This window comes from Gobius niger (assembly GCF_951799975.1).
Source record: "Gobius niger genome assembly, chromosome: 21".
In the NCBI taxonomy this organism is placed as follows: domain Eukaryota; kingdom Metazoa; phylum Chordata; class Actinopteri; order Gobiiformes; family Gobiidae; genus Gobius; species Gobius niger.
In genome coordinates, this window is record NC_136872.1 from 16252986 (window position 1) to 16274486 (window position 21501).

General features: G+C 39.4%; 2 protein-coding genes and 2 long non-coding RNA genes across 6 annotated transcripts; all 4 read left to right on the forward strand.

Annotated features, from left to right (window-relative positions):
* Positions 1-348: 348 nt before the first annotated feature.
* On the forward strand, positions 349-7399 carry LOC306980592 (interleukin-8-like). 3 transcript variants are annotated; one of them, XM_079580019.1, is made up of 4 exons: positions 349-512; positions 6187-6295; positions 6379-6456; positions 7258-7393. In XM_079580019.1, the coding sequence occupies exons 1-4, from the start codon at positions 455-457 to the stop codon at positions 7385-7387; spliced, it is 375 nt and encodes a 124-aa protein (XP_079436145.1). In that variant the 5' UTR covers positions 349-454; the 3' UTR covers positions 7388-7393. The 3 variants fall into 3 exon arrangements, 2 of the variants coding, with proteins under 2 accessions (XP_079436145.1, XP_079436146.1); XM_079580020.1 differs by lacking the exon at positions 349-512 and adding an exon at positions 5915-6108; XR_013794039.1 differs by lacking the exons at positions 349-512; positions 6187-6295; positions 6379-6456 and adding exons at positions 6910-7007; positions 7091-7168 and having other exon boundaries at positions 7258-7399.
* Positions 1000-1496, forward strand: LOC306980593. The gene is made up of 3 exons (XR_013794040.1): positions 1000-1104; positions 1188-1265; positions 1355-1496. It is a non-coding gene; the product is annotated as an uncharacterized lncRNA (long non-coding RNA).
* LOC306980594 lies at positions 4159-4608 on the forward strand. The gene is made up of 3 exons (XR_013794041.1): positions 4159-4260; positions 4344-4421; positions 4511-4608. It is a non-coding gene; the product is annotated as an uncharacterized lncRNA (long non-coding RNA).
* A 7615-nt stretch (positions 7400-15014) lies between the features above and the next one.
* cxcl19 (chemokine (C-X-C motif) ligand 19) lies at positions 15015-20104 on the forward strand. The gene is made up of 3 exons (XM_079580190.1): positions 15015-15203; positions 17675-17810; positions 19977-20104. The coding sequence occupies exons 1-3, from the start codon at positions 15152-15154 to the stop codon at positions 20092-20094; spliced, it is 306 nt and encodes a 101-aa protein (XP_079436316.1). The 5' UTR covers positions 15015-15151; the 3' UTR covers positions 20095-20104.
* The last annotated feature ends 1397 nt before the right edge of the window (positions 20105-21501 follow it).

Consider the following 21501-nt stretch of genomic DNA (forward strand, 5'->3'; position numbering starts at 1 on the left):
TGTTACACGGTGTGGCTTTAACCTCTAACCCCCCACCTTAACCAAGTGGATTCTCTCCAGTTTGGCTACAGGTACAGTTACAGGCTGCAGGTAAATAAGGTGAAGGTTTTTAATTACTTTTTTCTACTGCTGTATCTTCTGTTTTCTGTGTTTTGTTTTGCACTTACTGCCAGAGATAGATTGTACCCAGTTGTATTTTCTTGTGGAGCTATTTGAGAACGATTTGTACTTTGTGTTGTCACTCCTGCATGTGTAAGATATTTTTGTTCCTTGAGAAATTAAAAGGAAGTGAAAGAACAAACTCGGGGGGAAACAGTTTGCGGACGGACTGTCTTTTCTGGATCGATCGTAGGTGTTTGGAGGGTATAAAACAGAGGTCTTTCAGGACTGGGCCACAAGCAGCAAGAGCACAAGAACACAGCATTTTACCATCGGGGAAAACTGAGCTGTGAAAATGAAGATCTTTATTATTGTCATTGTGGCTCTGTGTGTTGCAATGTGTGCATCGAGACGTAAGTGCTCACCAATATGTTTTATTTTACTGAAAGAAATTGTGTTTAGTATGAAATGCATGTTTTTATCCCTCTTACTAATTGTAGGATGCACATGTATAAGGACAGTGTCAGAAGTAAAGCCCAATTTGATCTCTGAATGGAGAACTGAAGCCCCGGGAAAGTACTGCAACAGGGTCAAAGTCATGTGAGTGTCATCTCAAAGTACATTTTCACCATTTAAAAAACAAAATGCAAAAACTAAGATTGTCACTATTGGACAGTGTCACCCTCAAAGACGGGAGGGAGGTGTGTATTACGCCCAACGGAAGATTCCACAGACATCTGGAGATCTTGAGAAGGTAAGTCGCATTAATCAAAGTTATTATAAAACTGCCTCACGAGTTACAACAGTTCAATGTGATCAATGCTACTGTTCGTCTCTTAGCAGGCAGAGGGCGAACAACGCTACCATCCAAACTCTGCAGACGACAACTGTGACATCTGCAGCACGTTGCAATTGTGTGAGGACAGATTCGCTGGTAAACCCCAAATTGATCTCTCGATGGAGAACTGAAGCCCCGACACCGTACTGCAACAGGGTCGAAGTCATGTGAGTGTCATCTCCAGATTTTAAGTACATTTTCACCATTTAAAAAGCAAATGGTGAAAAACTAAGATATCACTATTGGACAGTGTCACCCTCAAAGACGGGAGGGAGGTGTGTATTGATCCCAATGGAGAAATCTTCAGACTTCTGGTTAACTTGAGAAAGTAAGTTGCATTTATCAGAGTTATTATAAAACTGCCTCACGAGTTACAACAGTTCAATGTGACCAATGCTACTGTTTGTCTTTTGGCAGGAAAATGGCGAAGAACGCTGCAAAGAAGAAGTCAGTGAGAGCCATCGCACCATCACCATCTTCCATTGCGTCCGTCCAGACTCTGCAGACGACGACAACTGTGACACCTGCAGCTTCTACAAAAGAATAAACCAATAAATGCTATTATTGCAAACAATTTACTGTATGTGATTTGTAATGTCTATTGTTGGCAGCTGAATGAATAGTTTTCCATGTGAATTTTAAGAAAGGGATACTGTATAGAACGCTGGTCATTATCGGGAAAATAAGCACAGACAGGGTGAACCGTCTTGTTTCACACACAACATGAACTTCATACACTTTTAGTTTTAATACTATGAATGTGGTACAATCTCTAATGTCTGCGTGGATGCTGTTCCAAACCTTGGTCCCTTTCACTGACAGCACCTGTTGTCTAAACGCTGTGTGTCTGTGAGGAACCACACCGTCGCCTCTGGTGGCGGCTCTGGTCATTCTACGACTTGTACTGGATATGAACTTAATGAATTCATTCAAGGATGGTGGAGAGAGTCAGTGCAGAATCTTATAAACCGAACAAGCCATTTTAAAAGTTCTAAAATTATCAAAATGAGCCCTTGGGAGTGCCTGTTTCAGATGGTGGGTCATTGGTGTCGTGGTCTTCAGCCGTGTCCACAGAGGAACCGAGGAACCCCCGCCTACAGGGACAAGAAGAACTGAAGCTCCAACAAGGACAGCTCAGTTTTCTCCGATGTTAAATATATATTTTTGAAAGCTTTCCATCAATCTATTATATTTTACAGAATTTACATCTGATGTGTCCATAATTGATTGACTGATTTCTGTATTGATGAAAACTGTGAAAATTATATAATGTGTAAAATAGTAAATAAATATAAGTCTTTTTTTTTTAAACGTAAGTGAAGTTGGCTGCTGAATTTCCAAATAATGGAGTTGCTGAATGTAATACAATTATAAAACAGAATTCCTTGTCACTCACGCAGCTACAAATGAACAGGAAGTGACAAACATTGTGCTCAAGTGTAAAAGGAAGTCATGACATCAACAAGAGCTGCCGTATATTGAATATTGTAAAACCGTTTACTTATCTCTGGAGTCAGTGTTTATTGACTCGGTTCGGGAGCAGGACTACGCCTCAACCTATCACACTTTGCACACCAACCACTCTTGCTTTCACCTGTCTCTTCCATTTCGGCAATGATTCTCCTGCTTCGATAGGGGGTCCCGAACAGCTGGGTTCATCCGAGACGGAGCCCCCACCCACAGTCCCGCCCAGTTTCGCTCCACACTATAACCTTGTGAATAAAATCTTAATTGCACTTTGTTGTGACGTCGTCCTTGCTAGTGAACTGGAACTTATCATTCCAGACTGGTTGCTTCCCAAGTAAAATGAAATGAGTAATTCCACTCTTCAAAAATGATAACACGGTTTTACTAATTACAGACCTATCTCACTATTTATTACCTCTAGATTTTAGTGAAACTTTTCAATTTACGACTTAAAACGTTTCTCGAGAATCACGTAATAAATGGCAATAGTTGAAGCAATTGAAGAAATGATTAATGCACTAGAGCAGAAACAGTTGCAAGAAGCCTTTGATCAATCATTCAATCCTAATGAATCAGACGGAATATATGCAATTTAATGGGTTAGCATATATCAGATACTCTTGGCCTTACTTGTGGTGTCCCCCAGGGGTCAGAGTTGGGCCCAAAACAGTTTAATGCCCCCTAAACTCATACTCTTTGCAGATAGTACAAATATATTCTGTGGTAGTGAGTGAGTTTGGTGAGTCGATCGCATCCTGATATGAGGCAGGGAACAATCTTACATCAGAACTGTTTTTATATGTTATTTTCTGGTTCAATCGTGCAACAAGATACATAAAACATATAACTTATATAAATAATAAACTATACAAACTTTAAAACTATAAGACTATAAGGGCAAATGGGTGGAACAGTTCATGAGTCCGATAAAGAGTTATTTGTCTTTTTTTCCGTTCGTGAGACTCATGGCGGAGAGGGAAAAACTGTTCTTGTGGCGGGAGGTTTGGGTCTGAATTGACTGTATCCTCCTGCCTGAAGGGAGAGGGGTGAACAGTTTGTGTCCAGGGTTGTTCTTTTGTTGCGTTTTCATCACTTTTATGTCACGTTTTCATCATTTCTTTTTTCTTCCACTGGGTTTTTGAGTTTTTCCTCACCGTGCCGGAGAGTCTAATGACAGAAGTACAAAGTGTGTTTAAGAAAATGTAGCCACCAACCTCTGCATGTTTGTGCTCACATTCACATGAGATGCTGCTGTATCTTCTGTTTTCTATGTTTTGTTTTGCACTTTCTTGTGGAGCTATTTGAGAATGAATTGTACTTCATGTTGTCATTTTATCACAAATCAATCCTCCTGCATGTGTGGGATATTTGTTCCTTGAGGACGTGGCAGGGTTCGACTTGAGAGTTCTTAGGAGATGGGTGAAAGAAATGAAAAGGAAGTGAAAGAGCAAATTCTGGGTAAACTGATGTAAGTGACGAGTTTGCGGAGGAACTGTCTTCTCTGGAACTTGACCGTAGTTGTTTGGAGGGTATAAAACAGAGGTCTTTAACGACTGGGCCACAAGCAGCAAGAGCACAAGAACACAGCATTTTACCATCGGAGAAAACTGAGCTGTGAAAATGAAGATCTTTATTATTGTCATTGTGGCTCTGTGTGTTGCATCGAGACGTAAGTACTCCCCATTATGTTTTATTTTACTGTAATAATTGTGTTTAGTCTGAAGTGCATGTTTTTTATTCCCCTGAGCAGCTTGACGTTGCAGATGTGTGAGGACAGATTCGCAAGTAAACCACAAATTGATCTCTGGATTTAGAACTGAAGCCCCGACACCGTACTGCGACAAGGTCGAAGTCATGTGAGTGTCATCTCCTAATATTAAGTACATTTTTGCCATTTAAAAAACAAAAGGCAAAAACTAAGATTGTCACTATTGGACAGTGTCACCCTCAAAGACGGGAGGGAGGTGTGTATTACGCCCAACGGAAGATTCCACAGATTTCTGGTTAACGCGGGAAAGTAAGTCGCATTCATCAAAGTTATTATAAAACTGCCTCACGAGTTACAACAGTTCAATGTGATCAATGCAACTGTTTGTCTTTTAGCAGGCAGAGGGCGCAGAACTTGGTCAAGAAGAAGTCAGTGAGGACCATCGCACCATCACCATCTTCTACTGTGTTCGTCCGAACTGGGCAGACGACGGCAGCTTCTACAAAAGAATAAACCAGAGAGAACACAAATCACGGCTCGATCACACTACTTCATGTCATGGCTTGTGTTTTTTATGTTATAATTGTTTTAAATGAGATTATTGCAAACAATTTACTGTATGTTGATTTACAATGGTGTGTAATATCTACTGTTGGCAGCTGAATGAATTGTATTGACATTGATGGACAGATTTCTTTATTGATGAAAACTGTGAAAATAATGTAATGCTAAATAAATATAACACATTTTTGTAAAAGTGTGCCCTAAGATCATTTCGCTGCGGAAATTTAAATGATGGAGTTGCTGAAAGTAGTACAATTAAAGGGTCATTCAACCACACGGTGCACATGTGTAATGAACACATGTGAAGTGATTTGCTCTAACTCCCAGAATATATGTATATATTTTTTAAACAATTCACAAAACAGGAAGTTGTAACCACCTTTTCTGCTCGCGGTTTATTGTCTGTATGTTTATTATTTATTTATTTATTTTGTACATGCCTTAACCAACAGATGGAGTCAGACTGGTTTCTTTATTGAAGTAAAAGGAAACTACAACAGGTACAAAAAACAGAAGAAATATAATATTGAGACTGAAAAGAAAGAGTGACACTAGAGAAGCTGGATGCCGCCAATAGCCACATGACAAACTAATTAAAGGCACACTCTGTAACATTTTAGATTATCCCGTTGTCAGCAATACAAAACATGCTCCTTATGACCAGCTAGACACTATTTTTGCTTTTTGCAGTGGGTAATCAAGTAATAGTTTTGGATGAGGACTTGTTTAAATGTCATATTTGGCTGCCTTTAGTCGACATCTCCATGGAGACGAGCTGGAGGCGTCCCCCCTCTCAGTAACGTTACAGTCAGGTGTTTATTCACATGTTTGTTTTGTCAGTTTTAAGACATTTTTCACCTATATGGATGCCTGTAATAAAATAAATGCTTGTATTTTTTTCTGTTTATTGGGTGAAAATGTTACACGGTGTGGCTTTAACCTCTAACCCCCTCACCTTAACCAAGTGGATTCTCTCCAGTTTGGCTACGGGTACAGTTACAGGCTGCAGGTAAATAAGGTGAAGGTTTTTAATGACTTTTTTCTACTGCTGTACCTTCTGTTTTCTGTGTTTTGTTTTGCACTTGCTGCCAGAGGTAGATTGTACCCAGTTGTATTTTCTTGTGGAGCTATTTGAGAACGATTTGTACTTCGTGTTGTCACTCCTGCGTGTGTAAGATATTTTTGTTCCTTGAGAAATTAAAAGGAAGTGAAAGAACAAACTCGGGGGAAACAGTTTGCGGAGGGACTGTCTTTTCTGGAACTCGATGGTAGGTGTTTGGAGGGTTTAAAACAGAGGTCTTTCAGGACTGGGCCACAAGCAGCAAGAGCACAAGAACACAGCATTTTACCATCGGGGAAAACTGAGCTGTGAAAATGAAGATCTTTATTATTGTCATTGTGGCTCTGTGTGTTGCAATGTGTGCATCGAAGCGTAAGTACTCACCATTATGTTTTATTTCACTGTAATAATTGTGTTTAGTCTGAAGTGCATGTTTTTTATTCCCCTCAGCAAATGCACGTTGCAAATGTGCGAGGACAGATTCAGAAGTAAACCCCAATTTGATCTCTGAATGGAGAACTGAAGCCCCGACACCGTACTGCGACAAGGTCCAAGTCATGTGAGTGTCATCTCCTAATACTAAGTACATTTTCACCATTTAAAAAACAAAATGCAAAAACTAAGATTGTCACTATTGGACAGTGTCACCCTCAAAGACGGGAGGGAGGTGTGTATTACGCCCAACGGAAGATTCCACAGATTTCTGGTAAACGCGGGAAAGTAAGTCGCATTCATCAAAGTTATTATAAAATGGCCTCAACGCTACCATCCAAACTCTACAGACGACAACTGTGACATCTGCAGAACGTTGCAATTGTGTGAGGACAGATCCGCAAGTAAACCCCAATTTGATCTCTGGATTAAGAACTGAAGCCCCGACACCGTACTGCAAAAAGGTCGAAGTCATGTGAGTGTCATCTCAAAGTACATTTTCACCATTGAAAGAACAAAAGGCAAAAACTAAGATTGTCGCTATTGGACAGTGTCACCCTCAAAGACGGGAGGGAGGTGTGTATTAAGCCCAACGGAAGATTCCAAAGAATTCTGGTTAACGCGGGGTAAGTAAGTCGCATTCATCAAAGTTATTATAAAATGGCCTCACGAGTTACAACAGTTCAATGTGATCAATGCAACTGTTTGTCTTTTGGCAGGATAATAGCATCTGCAGCACATTGCAATTGTGTGAGGACAGATTCGCTGGTAAACCCCAAATTGATCTCTCGATGGAGAACTGAAGCCCCGACACCGTACTGCAACAGGGTCGAGGTCATGTGAGTGTAATCTCCAGATTTTAAGTACATTTTCACCATTTAAAAAGCAAGTGGTGAAAAACTAAGATATCACTATTGGACAGTGTCACCCTCAAAGACGGGAGGGAGGTGTGTATTGATCCCAATGGAGAAATCTTCAGACTTCTGGTTAACTTGAGAAAGTAAGTTGCATTTATCAGAGTTATTATAAAACTGCCTCACGAGTTACAACAGTTCAATGTGACCAATGCTACTGTTTGTCTTTTGGCAGGAAAATGGCGAAGAACGCTGCAAAGAAGAAGTCAGTGAGAGCCATCGCACCATCACCATCTTCCATTGCGTCCGTCCAGACTCTGCAGACGACGACAACTGTGACACCTGCAGCTTCTACAAAAGAATAAACCAATAAATGCTATTATTGCAAACAATTTACTGTATGTTGATTTGTAATGTCTGTTGTTGGCAGCTGAATGAATAGTTTTCCATGTGAAAGGGATAATGTATAGAACGCTGGTCATTATCGGGAAAATAAGCACAGACAGGGCGAACCGTCTTGTTTCACACACAACATAAACTTCATACACTTTTAGTTTTAATACTATGAATGTGGTATAATCTCTAATGTCTGCTTGGATGCTGTTCCAAACCTTGGTTCCTTTCACTGACAGCACCTGTTGACTTAACACTGTGTGTCTGTGAGGAACCACACCGTCGCCTCTGGTGGCGGCTCTGGTCATTCTACGACTTGTACTGGATATGAACTTAATGAATTAATTCAAGGATGGTGGAGAGAGTCCGTGCAGAATCTTATAAACCGAACAAGCCATTTTAAAAGTTCTAAAATTTTCAAAATGAGCCCTTGGGAGTGCCTGTTTCAGATGGTGGGTCATTGGTGTCGTGGTCTTCAGCCGTGTCCACAGAGGAACTGAGGAACCCCCGCCTACAGGGACAAGAAGAACTGAAGCTCCAACAAGGACAGCTCAGTTTTTGTTAAATATATATTTTTGAAAGCTTTCCATCAATCTATTATATTTTACAGAATTTACATCTGATGTGTCCATAATTGATTGACTGATTTCTGTATTGATGAAAACTGTGAAAATTATATAATGTGTAAAATAGTAAATAAATATAACTCTTTTTTTTTTAAACGTAAGTGAAGTTGGCTGCTGAATTTCCAAATAATGGAGTTGCTGAATGTAATACAATTATAAAACAGAATTCCTTGTCACTCACACAGCTGCAAATGAACAGGAAGTGACAAACATTGTGCTCAAGTGTAAAAGGAAGTCATGACATCAACAAGAGCTGCCGTATATTGAATATTGTAAAACCGTTAACTTATCTATGGAGTCAGTGTTTATTGACTAGGTTCGGGAGCAGGACTTTGCACACCAACCACTCTTGCTTTCACCTGTCTCTTCCATTTCAGCAATGATTCTCCTGCTTAGAAAGGGGGTCCCGAACTGCTGGGTTCATCCGAGACGGAGCCCCCACCCACAGTCCCGCCCAGTTTCACTCCACACTATAACCTTGTGAATAAAACCTTAATTGCACTTTGTTGTGACGTCGTCCTTGCTAGTGAACTGTAACTTATCACAGACTGGTTGCTTCCCAAGTAAAATGAAATGAGTAATGAGTACTCTTCAAAAATGATAACACGGTTTTACTAATTACAGACCTATCTCACTATTTATTACCTCTAGATTTTAGCGAAACTTTTCAATTTACGATTTAAAACGTTTCTCGGGAATCACATAATAAATGAAGGTCTGTGTGGTTTTAGAACCAAAAGGAAAACTATGGCAATAGTTGAAGCAATTGAAGAAATGATTAATGCACTAGAGCCGAAACAGTTGCAAGAAGCCGTTGACCAATCATTCAATCCTAATGAATAAGATGGAATACATGCAATTTAATGGGTTAGCATATATCAGATACTCTTGGCCTTACTTGTGGTGTCCCCCAGGGGTCAGAGTTGGGCCCAAAACAGTTTAATGCCCCCAAAGTCCCTAAACTCACACTCTTTGCAGATAGTACAAATATATTCTGTGGTAGTCGATCGCATCCTGACATTAAGCAGGGAACAATCTCACATCAGAACTGTTTTTATTGCCGTTGTTAGAGAACAGGTTCACAACTAGGATTTTTTTTCTGGTTCAATCGTGCAACAAGAAACATAAAACATATAACTTATATAAATAATAAACTATACAAACTTTAAAACTATAAGACTATGAGGGCATGCATAAAGTAAATTGAGTGTTAAGTGTTAGCAGCGGATCTGAGTGTGGACGGACCACAAAGTGCAATAGAGCAGAGCAAATAGTTCATGAGTCTGATAAAGAGTTATTGGTCTTTTTTTCCGTTCGTGAGACTCATGGCGGAGAGGAAAAAACTGTTCTTGCGGCGGGAGGTTTGGGTCTGAATGGACTGTATCCTCCTGCCTGAGGGGAGAGGGGTGAACAGTTTGTGTCCAGGGTTGTTCTTTTGTTGCGTTTTCATCACTTTTATGTCACGTTTTCATCATTTCTTTTTTCTTCCACTGGGTTTTTGAGTTTTTCCTCACCGTGCCGGAGAGTCTAATGACAGTAGAAGTAGAAAGTGTGTTTAAGAAAATGTAGCCACCAACCTCTGCATGTTTGTGCTCACATTCACATGAGATATTGTTCCTCAACAGTGCAGTAAATTCTCCCTCAGTCAGTTTTAGCAATTCTTATTCATCATGATGTCTGACAACATGACATGAAGGTTTTTAATTACTTTTTTCCACCGCTGTATCTTCTGTTTTCTATGTTTTGTTTTACACTTTCTTGTGGAGCTATTTGAGAATGAATTGTACTTTATGTTGTCATTTTATCACATATCAATCCTCCTGCATGTGTGGGATATTTGTTCCTTGAGGACGTGGCAGGGTTCGACTTGAGAGTTCTTAGGAGATGGGTGAAGGAAATGAAAAGGAAGTGAAAGAGCAAATTCTGGGTAAACTGATCTAAGTGATGAGTTTGCAGAGGAACTGTCTTCTCTGGAACTTGACCGTAGGTGTTTGGAGGGTATAAAACAGAGGTCTTTAAGGACTGGGCCACAAGCAGCAAGAGCACAAGAACACAGCATTTTAACATCGGAGAAAACTGAGCTGTGAAAATGAAGATCTTTATTATTGTCATTGTGGCTCTGTGTGTTGCATCGACATGTAAGTACTCCCCATTATGCTTTATTTTACTGTAATAATTGTGTTTAGTCTGAAGTGCATGTTTTTTATTCCCCTGTGCAGCAAGTGCACGTTGCAGATGTGTGAGGACAGATTCGCAAGTAAACCACAAATTGATCTCTGGATTTAGAACTGAAGCCCCGAGACCGTACTGCAACAAGGTCGAAGTCATGTGAGTGTCATCTCCTAATACTAAGTACATTTTCACCATTGAACGAACAAAAGGCAAAAACTAAGATGTCACTATTGGACAGTGTCACCCTCAAAGACGGGAGGGAGGTGTGTATTACGCCCAACGGAAGATTCCACAGAACTCTGGTTAACGCGGGAAAGTAAGTCGCATTCATCAAAGTTATTATAAAACTGCCTCACAAGTTACAACAGTTCAATGTGATCAATGCAACTGTTTGTCTTTTGGCAGGAAAATGGCCAATAAGAAGTCAGGCACCTTTGCACCATCACCATCTTCCACTGTGTCCGTCCAAACTCTGCAGACGACAACTGTGACACCTGCAGCTTCGACATAAGAATAAACCAGAGAGAAAACAAATCACTTTACTTTCTGCATGTTATGGCTTATGTTATAATTGTTTTAAATGCCATTTTTGCAAACAATTTACTATATGTTAATTTACGAAGGTGCATGATGTCTATGGCAGCTGGATTGCATTTATATGAATTTTAAATTAAAAAATCTTTAATATATTTTTTAAAGCTAATATGTCCATAACTGATTGACCGATTTCTTTATACTGCTATTTATATTGTGCCCATGTAAAATGAAAATCAATAAAGTAATTCCACTCTTCAAAAATGATCAACACTGTTTTATGAATTACAGACCTATCTCACTATTGATTCAGCTTTCAAAGATGTTAGAGAAACTTTTCAATTCACGAGGAGCATCACATAAAAAATGAAGGTCAATATGGTTTTAGAATCAAAAGGAAATGGCAATAATTGAAGCAATTGAAGAAATTATTAAGCACTGCAGCAGAAACAGTTTGCAAAAAGCCTTTGATCAATCTTTCAATCCTGATGAATAAGCTGGAAAGATATGGAATTAAATGGGTCTGTCTGTAAAAGATACTCTTGGCCTTACATGTGGTGTCCCCCAGGGGTCAGAGTTGGGCCCAAAACTGTTTAGTGCACCTAAAGTCCAAAAACTCATTGTTACAACCCGGCCCTGCAAGATTAAAGGAAGTGACAAAAACCAAGATGTAAAAAGGTTAAATAAAGTTGTATTTTAATAAAAGGAGTGTAAAGGGTAAATTTAACAAAGGAGTGCCAAAATACTAAAACGAAAAGTATACAGTATTTACAAAAAGGTTAACCAAAACAAAGTTAGTCATGACTAGACAACGAGTGTCACTTGATTCCATGTCCCTACATACTAGGGTACATCCCAAGAAGTGACACAAACGCAACTCAACACACAGAAGGAGTGGTCCCTGGACACACAACATCCTTGAAGGACCTATACCGGATTTTACTTCTAGAAATGGAATGAAAATGATTTTTTCCTCCTTTAGTATATTGTAAACTCAAATGTTTGTGGGGAAAACAGCGTGCAACAAAATATTAAAAAAATGTATCAATTTCATGAACTTTCAGGCTCTTTTTCTAGCATTTTTGGGACCCTGAAAAGTGACCCTGCAAGTTGTGAAATGTGTCTATAAACTCGTCCCTGTAAAGAATCCGGATGCTCCAAATAGTATATTAGGAAAGTTACGAATGAGTTTGGACCATATCTAACACTTTAATTTAGTGACTTCCCCTTTCGTTGTTTGCAATCAAAAACCCAGGTATAGGGCCTTTAAGGATTATCTTATCTTATTATCTTATCTCTTAATTGGCCCCCAATCAATATTGTTCAGATCAAATACCTGTTAAAGTACTCTAAAAATGAGAGAAATAGTGTCTTTTATAGTGTATTTTTTAAATGTCCATGCAAAACATCCCACTTGGTCATATATAATGTAAAACTGTGATTCTCAGCTGGTGGGTCGGGACTCAAAAGTGGGTCGTGAGCCTACAGGGAACTTTTTTTCAATATTTTCCATCTGAAACTACACGGAAACACGCTGGAGTCTGTTAAAATTAATCTTATTGGGTTGTTTTGATCTTAATTTCAGTCTTAAAAGCAAATCTAAGGCTTGTTTAATAAAAACATGAGTGGTAAATATAATAATTTATACGATATATGACAAATTAGGTTTATTTGGGTCGTAGCTTGTCATTAAGGTAATGGCGGGTCTCGGAGCTGGACCACTTTAGAACCACTGATGTAAAACATTGGCATTTGCAGAAAATGGTTCTTAACTTTAGGCTACAATGGTGAGGTCGGCCCTTGGTGTTTTGGCAATGATGAAGGCCTTGAGGTCTCTGATCTTGCAGCCTGTGCTGCAGCAATACAATAAAAGATAAAACCACTCATTACAGAGTTTACATTGGCCTTTATGGAAAACATTAGGCTATATCAAGTCAAGTGTGTGAGTGCGAAGTGATGACTAGTGGCTTGTATTATAAGAATTCAAAACCGAAGAATAATGAACTCTATGTATTGATCTCATTGTCTTTTTCTTCATTTGATGTATTCAGCTGTGAAGTGTCAGCAAGTGTTTGAAGGTTGGGTTGTAATCTGAGTGGGTTTGTGCGAATAGGGGCCATTTTTTATGTCTGAGAAACCTTGATTGAACACATTTATTCAAACATAAATAGTCTTGAAATACAAGGAAAAAACAGGGTACGGGTACTGCGCAACACAGTATATTACTGAAAGTCTATTGCACTGATTTGAACTTCCCAAATCCTCACTATAGTTTCAGTTCCTCCAAATTAAGAACTCACAATATAAGTAGTCGCAAAAGTATATAGGCAAATTTAAGCACTTTTATGTGTTATGTGCCATCAGAAGGAAACCATTTTCCCATATCACCAAAAACTGTAAAGCCAAAGTGTCATAAGGCCTTGACATCTGAGTGACCCATGATTTTAACCACTGTTGTGACCTCTTATGGTTTTGTACCACAATATTATTTATAAACATGTAAAGAAAACATCTGCCAAGTCATATTTATAATGGGTCATGAGCCCCGTGGATGATGACCCTTTTGAACCCACAAATTTACAATAACAACTTCAGTCATAAGATTTGACTGTTTATTCAGAGTGGACTGTTTTGAAATGGAAATGTGGCACATACAGCGTGGATCACAGTAGCTGAGTTGTCCAATGTTCTAGGTCAAACAACTGTGGAGAAAAACACTCATCAGCAAAAACTACAACATAATAATCGTTTCATAAGACGCTGAAGGAACAACAGTGTTTACACAACTCACTCTGATGATGATTTACGCTGGACTTTCTCTGTTAAAGCCACGTAACGTAAAGCCAAAGCTACGTAAAGCCAAAGAGAGGTGAGGAATGAGGATAGATGAGCCTCCTATAGGAAAACAGACTTACCTGCAATTAACCTCAACCCCCGCATTAACCGAGTGCATTTTCTCCAGTTCAGCTTTACCCAAATCCACAGCCTATAGGCCAGTGTCACGCCTCATTTGAAAGCTAAGACCTACAAAACTCATCTAAAGCTTTTTCCTCGCTTTGTCGTTACTTAAAAAACACATGTTCGCCGCTGTTTGTCACTTTTTTGTTGCTCTTTGATGCGTTTTTGTCCCACATTTTTTACACTTTTTTGTCGCTTTTTCATTGTTTTTTAGTCACTTTTTAGTCATGTTTTTTGTCACTTTTTTGTCACGTTTTTGTCATTTTTTATCACTTTTTAAGTCACGTTTTTGTCACTTTTTAGCCACTTTTATGTCACTTTTTCGGTCTCTTTTTTGTCATGTTTTCGTCATGTTTTTGTCACTTTTTTGTCACTTTTTAAGTCTCTTTTTAGTCACATTTTAGTCACGTTTTGTCACTTTTTTGTCACTTTTTAGTTAAGTTTTTGTAACTTTTTTGTCACTTTAATGTCACTCTTTAAGTCTCTGTTTAGTCACGTTTTTGTAACTTTTTGTCATGTTTTTGTCACTTTTATGTAATTTTTTAAGTCTCTTTTTTGTCACCTTTTCGTCAATTTTTTGTCGCTCTTTTGTTGCGTTTTCTTCCCAGTTTTTTTCACTTTTTCATTGTTTTTGTCACATTACTTTTGCTCTTTTTCGGCTTTTTCGTTGCTTTTTCATCTCGTTTTTGTTGCTATTTTGACACTTTTTTCCAGAGGCTTTTAGATTTGGGTAAAGCCAAACTGGAGAGAATGTGCTCAGTTCAGGTGGGGGTTAAGAGGTTTAAGGACAAGGTAAAATAAATGAATGAAAATGGAAAAGCGGTTAAAGCTGAACATAGACCACGATGAATGTGTATCTTTCACCTTCATTCAAACACATGAACACTGAAGCCCCAAAACATGGTTAGAATTTTGTTTTCTCATCCATTTCAGGTTTAAAACTGTGGGACTTGATACAAACGTATGAGATATTTATTTGAATCTGTATCTCCCCCATGTTAAAATGTATAGATAACTGATTGGGCATAAGGTGAAGACAGTTGTTGAAAACCTTGAATTTAAGGCTGTAAAAATCTCATGACAATCAGTGAGAAAAGTACCTATATTTCTCTCATAGTTTTGTTTTGAATATCATTACTGAAGCCCATATGAGTCACACTTCTCTCTCTCTCTCTCTCTCTCGGGCCCCTGCTACGTCCCTCTGTCCCATGACTGTCTGCTGCTCCTGCACATGTGAACGCACACAAACCTGAAACCAACCCAACGCACCCTCGATCACAATCCTGGTCTTTCTCTCACATCTACATCCACACCACATGATGCGCTGAATGTGTATAAATACCCATGTACTTTGCACTGATACTCATGTACTTTGCACTGGCTATAGCAGGAGCAACAACAGCAAACGCAGCACATCCCTGACTCTGAGAAACATCTGCAGGAAACATGAAGCTGTGCGTAGTGGTGATGCTCGGGACACTCTTCGTCCTCTCTAATGGTGAGTAATGAAAGAAATGCTATTTACTGTCGTGATATAATATGGAGAAGCTGGTGAAGTCGGGTGTGAGGAGAGGCGAGCGTTCATGGTAAAGACACCTGTTTTTAGGTGTTTGCCTCCTCTTCATCACAGACAACAGTGGCTGAGTTATCAGAGCTCGTGTGTCACACTTAGAAGGTTCTGGGCTTGTTTTCCTCATGTCTTTGTTTTTTCCCCATCAAACAAAAACCTGAAATATGGACAGATTTGACACAGCTTTGATGCTTTAATCAAATGGGATAAAGCATTAGGAAGAGAAAGAAAGATAACTGATAGCAGTGACTGAGTTTCTCTCATCCTTGATTGTGGAGCGGGGGGAAGGAGGGTGGGAGGGAGGGCAGGGAGTTCAGCTTCCCGATGGCCTTGTGTACGAAACTGTTCTTCAGTCGACTGGAACTGACCCGTAGATTCCTCCCTGAAGGCAATACCTTGAAGAGACTGCGTGATGGGTGCCAGTGTTAGTTTCGTCGACTAAAATATTTAGTCTTAATTTTAGTCAAAGTGATATTTTTGCCGACTAAAATTGGACTAAAACTAAATTAAAAGTTTCTCATGAGACTAAAAGTATGACTAAAATGTCCAGATAATTTAGTCGACTAAAATAAGACTAAATAAAAATGAAAGGGAGAGACTAAAATCATCCGAACTTCTATTGACAGTCTGAAAGAGCTTCATATCATTTAAATTCACTGCGAAAGGATCAGCTCTGAGCTTTGTTCATGTGGAGCAGCTCCATGAAGTCGAGGACCACGATTAAATATGATTATAATGAATAATTTTAAATATAAGTCGACTAAGTTAGTTTTAATTTTAGTCGACTAAATTGACATGCAATTTTAGTCGACTAAAACTAGACTAAAATTGAAACTTTTTTTTGACTAAATCTTGACTAAAATTAAATTACATTTTAGTAAAAAGACTAAGACTAAAACTAAAATAAAATATGTTGTCAAAATTAACACTGATGGGTCCCTGGCAATTTTGATGGCTTTGCGGGTGAGACAGGGGAGTACATCAAATCAAATTCACTTTTATTTATCCGTTAGGAACTTCATTTGCAGACGAAGTGCCAGTACGGGCCCGATAAAAACAGTACATCCACAGACATACAACACAATCAACATGTGCAATAATAAATACATTAAAACAGTATAGTGGGCCTTTGATAGACCATGGTCCACACGGTCATTCATTCAGTGGGCAGATGGAGGTAGGGAGGAAAGTGGAGGTCGCCCTCTTTGTCCCCAGAGGGAGGGACCTGAACCTGCGCCCTGACGGCACCAGGGCGTAGTGAGGGTGCAGAGTGTGTGAGGAGTCTGTGGAGATCTGGGTTCCTTTCCTCAGAACTCTGGAGTCATAGATGCTGCTGAGTGAGTCCAGCTCCTGACGGATGATTTTTTTGCTGATTTTGATTATTTTATTGAGCATGTTGCGGTGGGTGAGAGTGAGTGAACCAAACCAGACAGTGATGTTGAATGTAAGGATGGATTCAATAAAACATTTGTAGAAAGAGGCGAGAATGGATGGGTGGACTTGAGTTTGCGGAGTTTACGGGGAAAAAAGAGGCGTTGTTGACATCTCCTTGATGGAAGGGAGAGGGGCTCCACAGATCTTCTCCACTGCTCTCACGAGGCTCCTTTGGCAGGAGGCAGTGCTGGCGCATGTAATATACAACATATAATTTAGAACAGTGGTTCCAAAGCTTTTCACACCAAGTACTTCATAAAATTTCAACCTTGATAATACCACCATGCCGAGAGTATATAAAAAAGAAGAAGAAAGAATCTAAAATCTACCTAATTTGCCTGATCCCGTCAGACCCTGGTTGGTACTTGGGACAGTTTGGGAACACCGGGAAACTAATATTATCATTATTAGCCCAAGTACTCGTACCACAGCTTGGGAACCCACATGAATGTGTGAACCACTTTTGACCGACTAATTCCCGAAAAACAAAAGTAGAGATGAGGCAATGAGAACCTGTGACTCGACAAGTTTCAAATGTGCTTTTGGCAAAGGCTTCGTGTAAAACTTTCATCATGTTCAATTTCCTCAAACTTCACTGTCGTAGCGGAAGTTTAATGAGGTTCACTTTTCTCTGTAATAAGTTTGACGTAAACTCTGAGCGAAAGTGCTGATATCAATGATATGGTTTATTATAATACGTTTTCAGGAAGATCTGTTGTTTAATCATTTTCCAGGCAATTTGTACCTCTTATGTTTTTTAAAGTCACAGTCTTAAAAAAATCAATGCAACAGACTTTGATGTAAAGATGTAAAGGGCAGGACACAACGTTATTTGCCAGATAGAGGGTGTGCAGATGACGTTCCATGGCAACAGAAGCGTTGATGAAATGTACTTTTATTTGTTGACTCTCGGTTCTGTGTGGAAGAAGAATGTTTTCAGGAGACTAACACCGTGTGTGTTACAGGGATGCCCCCGATCAACAGGGAGTACAACAGCCACTGCCGCTGTGTGCAGGTGGAGTCCCGGATCATCCCCCCGGACAGTCTGCGGAGCATCAAACTGGTGCCTGAGGGACCGCACTGCCCCCACACCGAAGTCATGTGAGTGGATTCAGATTGACATTGAGACCCACCCCTCATATTTAAAGTCTGCTTTTACAACGTACTGAAGGAAAAAGCTAATTCTAATCCACGACTAGAAGATCAGGTCTTGAACGTGTGACTGCCATGACTCACTTCCATCCAGCACTTTTTGATGTCAATTCACAATGACTTTACAAATAGAAATATATTACTATCACCTGACCCAGTCCTTTTTGATGAATCTCACATTTCTCACATGTATTTCACAATCCATGCCACTATCATGACGTCCCCCCTCACAAGTTCCTATTATTCCCCTCATGTGTTCCTATTATTCCCCTCATGTGTTCATATATTATTCCCTTCATATGTTCCTATATTATTCCCCTCATGTGTTCCTATATTATTCCCCTCATGCATTATTCCACTCATGTGTTCCTATATTATTCCCCTCGTGTGTTCATATATTATTCCCTATTATTCCCCTCATGTGTTCCTATATTATTCCCCTCATGTGTTCCTATATTATTCCTTTATTATTCCCCTCATATGTTCCTATATTATTCCCCTCATATGTTCCTATTTTGTTCCCCTCATGTGTTCCTACATTATTCCCCTCATGTGTTCCTATATTATTCCCCTTATGTATTATTCCCCTCATGTGTTCCTACATTATTCCCCTCATGTGTTCCTACATTATTCCCCTCATGTGTTCCTATATTATTCCCCTCATATGTTCCTATATTATTCCCCTCATGTGTTCCTTTATTATTCCCCTCATGTGTTCCTACATTATTCCCCTCATGTGTTCCTATATTATTCCCCTCATGCATTATTCCCCTCATGTGTTCCTATATTATTCCCCTCATATGTTCCTATATTATTCCCCTCATGTATTATTCCCCTCATGTGTTCCTATATTATTCCCCTCATGCATTATTCCCCTCATGTGTTCCTATATTATTCCCCTCATATATTATTCCCCTCATGTGTTCCTACATTATTCCCCTCATGTGTTCCTATATTATTCCCCTCACGTGTTCCTATATTATTCCCCTCAAATATTATTCCCCTCATGTGTTCCTATATTATTCCCCTCATGCATTATTCCCCTCATGTGTTCCTATATTATTCCCCTCACGTGTTCCTATATTATTCCCCTAATATATTATTCCCCTCATGTGTTCCTATATTATTCCCCTCATATATTATTCCCCTCATGTGTTCCTACATTATTCCCCTCATGTGTTCCTATATAATTTCCCTCATATGTTCCTACATTATTCCCCTCATATGTTCCTATATTATTCCCCTCATGCATTATTCCCCTCATGTGTTCCTATATTATTCCCCTCATGCATTATTCCCCTCATGTGTTCCTATATTATTCCCCTCACGTGTTCCTATATTATTCCCCTCATGCATTATTCCCCTCATGTGTTCCTATATTATTCCCCTCATATATTATTCCCCTCATGTGTTCCTATATTATTCCCCTCATATATTATTCCCCTCATGTGTTCCTATATTATTCCCCTCATGCATTATTCCCCTCATGTGTTCCTATATTATTCCCCTCATATATTATTCCCCTCACGTGTTCCTATATTATTCCCCTCATGCATTATTCCCCTCATGTGTTCCTATATTATTCCCCTCATATATTATTCCCCTCATGTGTTCCTACATTATTCCCCTCATGTGTTCCTATATTATTCCCCTCACGTGTTCCTATATTATTCCCCTCATATATTATTCCCCTCATGTGTTCCTATATTATTCCCCTCATGCATTATTCCCCTCATGTGTTCCTATATTATTCCCCTCACGTGTTCCTATATTATTCCCCTAATATATTATTCCCCTCATGTGTTCCTATATTATTCCCCTCATATATTATTCCCCTCATGTGTTCCTACATTATTCCCCTCATGTGTTCCTATATAATTTCCCTCATATGTTCCTACATTATTCCCCTCATATGTTCCTATATTATTCCCCTCACGTGTCCCTACATTATTCCCCTCATGTGTTCCTATATTATTCCCCTCATATGTTCATATATTATTCCCCTCATATGTTCATATATTATTCCCCTCACGTGTTCCTATATTCTTCCCCTCATGTGTTCCTATATTATTCCCCTCACGTGTTCCTATTCTAACGTGACCTTGTGCTCTGCAGTGCGGGCCTGTCCAGTGGAGAGAGGGTCTGCCTGAACCCACAGTCGGCCTGGGTCAAGAAACTGGTCAAGTTCGTGCTGGACAAACAGATGCAGGCGCCTCGCAAAACTCAGGCCTAACAACAAGAACTCCGAGGACGACTCTCTGTGCATCACACTTTAATCATTATTTATGTAAAGTGCAGACGGCAGACGGCAAACTACACATTTACAAGAACATTTGTCACTACAGGAATTAGAAAACCACGAGAATCTGTCGACTGCACTTTAAGCATTAATTTTCTGTATTGTTGAATAATATAAACATTCTTTCTGATTTATTCTGTAATATTTGCTTGTTTTCATAAAGTGTCTTAATTTTAAATAAACTGTTTATTACTTTATATATTCCTGGTGAAGTTCCTTGTCATCATTTTCTTTGAATATACAGATTTAAACTTCACATTTTTTTACTGGTGCACAAAAAGAGAACACAGATCCCAAGTACCAACCCAGGATGAAAAGATCTATTAATGAGGTAATGAAAACGAAACACAATATGATGTGATGACGCAAGAAATATCTTTCCTTGGAAAGACTGAGAATAACTTGATACCGCAAAAACACCAAGAAAACATAGGGAAGCATTTTGTAGCAGGAAGTATGTGGTTTTGCAGCAGCACGTCACTGTAACTGCACCGGACACTGATAGTAACCAATGTACACACTGGACCAACATGATTCCTTGTTCTGTACTATAAATATACTGTATGTTTATGTATTTGTTACATTTTACCATTATAAAATCCATATTTAGGCCACATTCATTGCTATTGGTTCCTTTATGTTCGTTTAGGCTGTTAAATTTCACAAATATTTTCGAATACAGTAGAATAATTATTATTGGGGGGACTCAGGATATTCGGATCAATAAGGGGGTGGAGATGCTCGAAACTTTGGGAACGCCTGCTCTATTAATTTTCTTTCTTTTAGTGCATTCAGACTTTTCTAATCTGTTATCACTCATCAGCTGCACTTAAAGGCGGGGTATTATGCAAAATCGACTTTTTCAAGCTTTACATCATGCTATTATGTCACTCCCTCATTAAAAACATGCCTGAAGTGTTGCCTTGGCACATTCACGTATTTTTGAGTAATCTGTAAAAACTCTGATGGCAGCCATTTTAGGGATAGGTTTGCCTGAGTCCTCCTAGGAACGCCCCCACCTCCTGGAGACGCCTCCGAGCTTTCGTCACCAGCCGAGTAACCAACCACTGCTCCTCAGCAGAACCCCCTCCCCACTGATGCACAGACAGCGTGTGGAGGGGGCGTGTCGGAAAGGGTCAGAGGTTCTTAAAGAGACAGAGGCCTATTTCAAGACATTCGCTACAGCCATTTTGAGAGAGCCATTTTGCCCCGAGAGGCCATAAGCGCAACTGCAGGTGTCGTAGCAAGTTGACAGAAGCTGACAGAAAAGAAAATGGGAGAAAGGGATATTGTACTTCCAATTACACAATGGAGATCATTTTTTTCACTCAACCTTGGCTG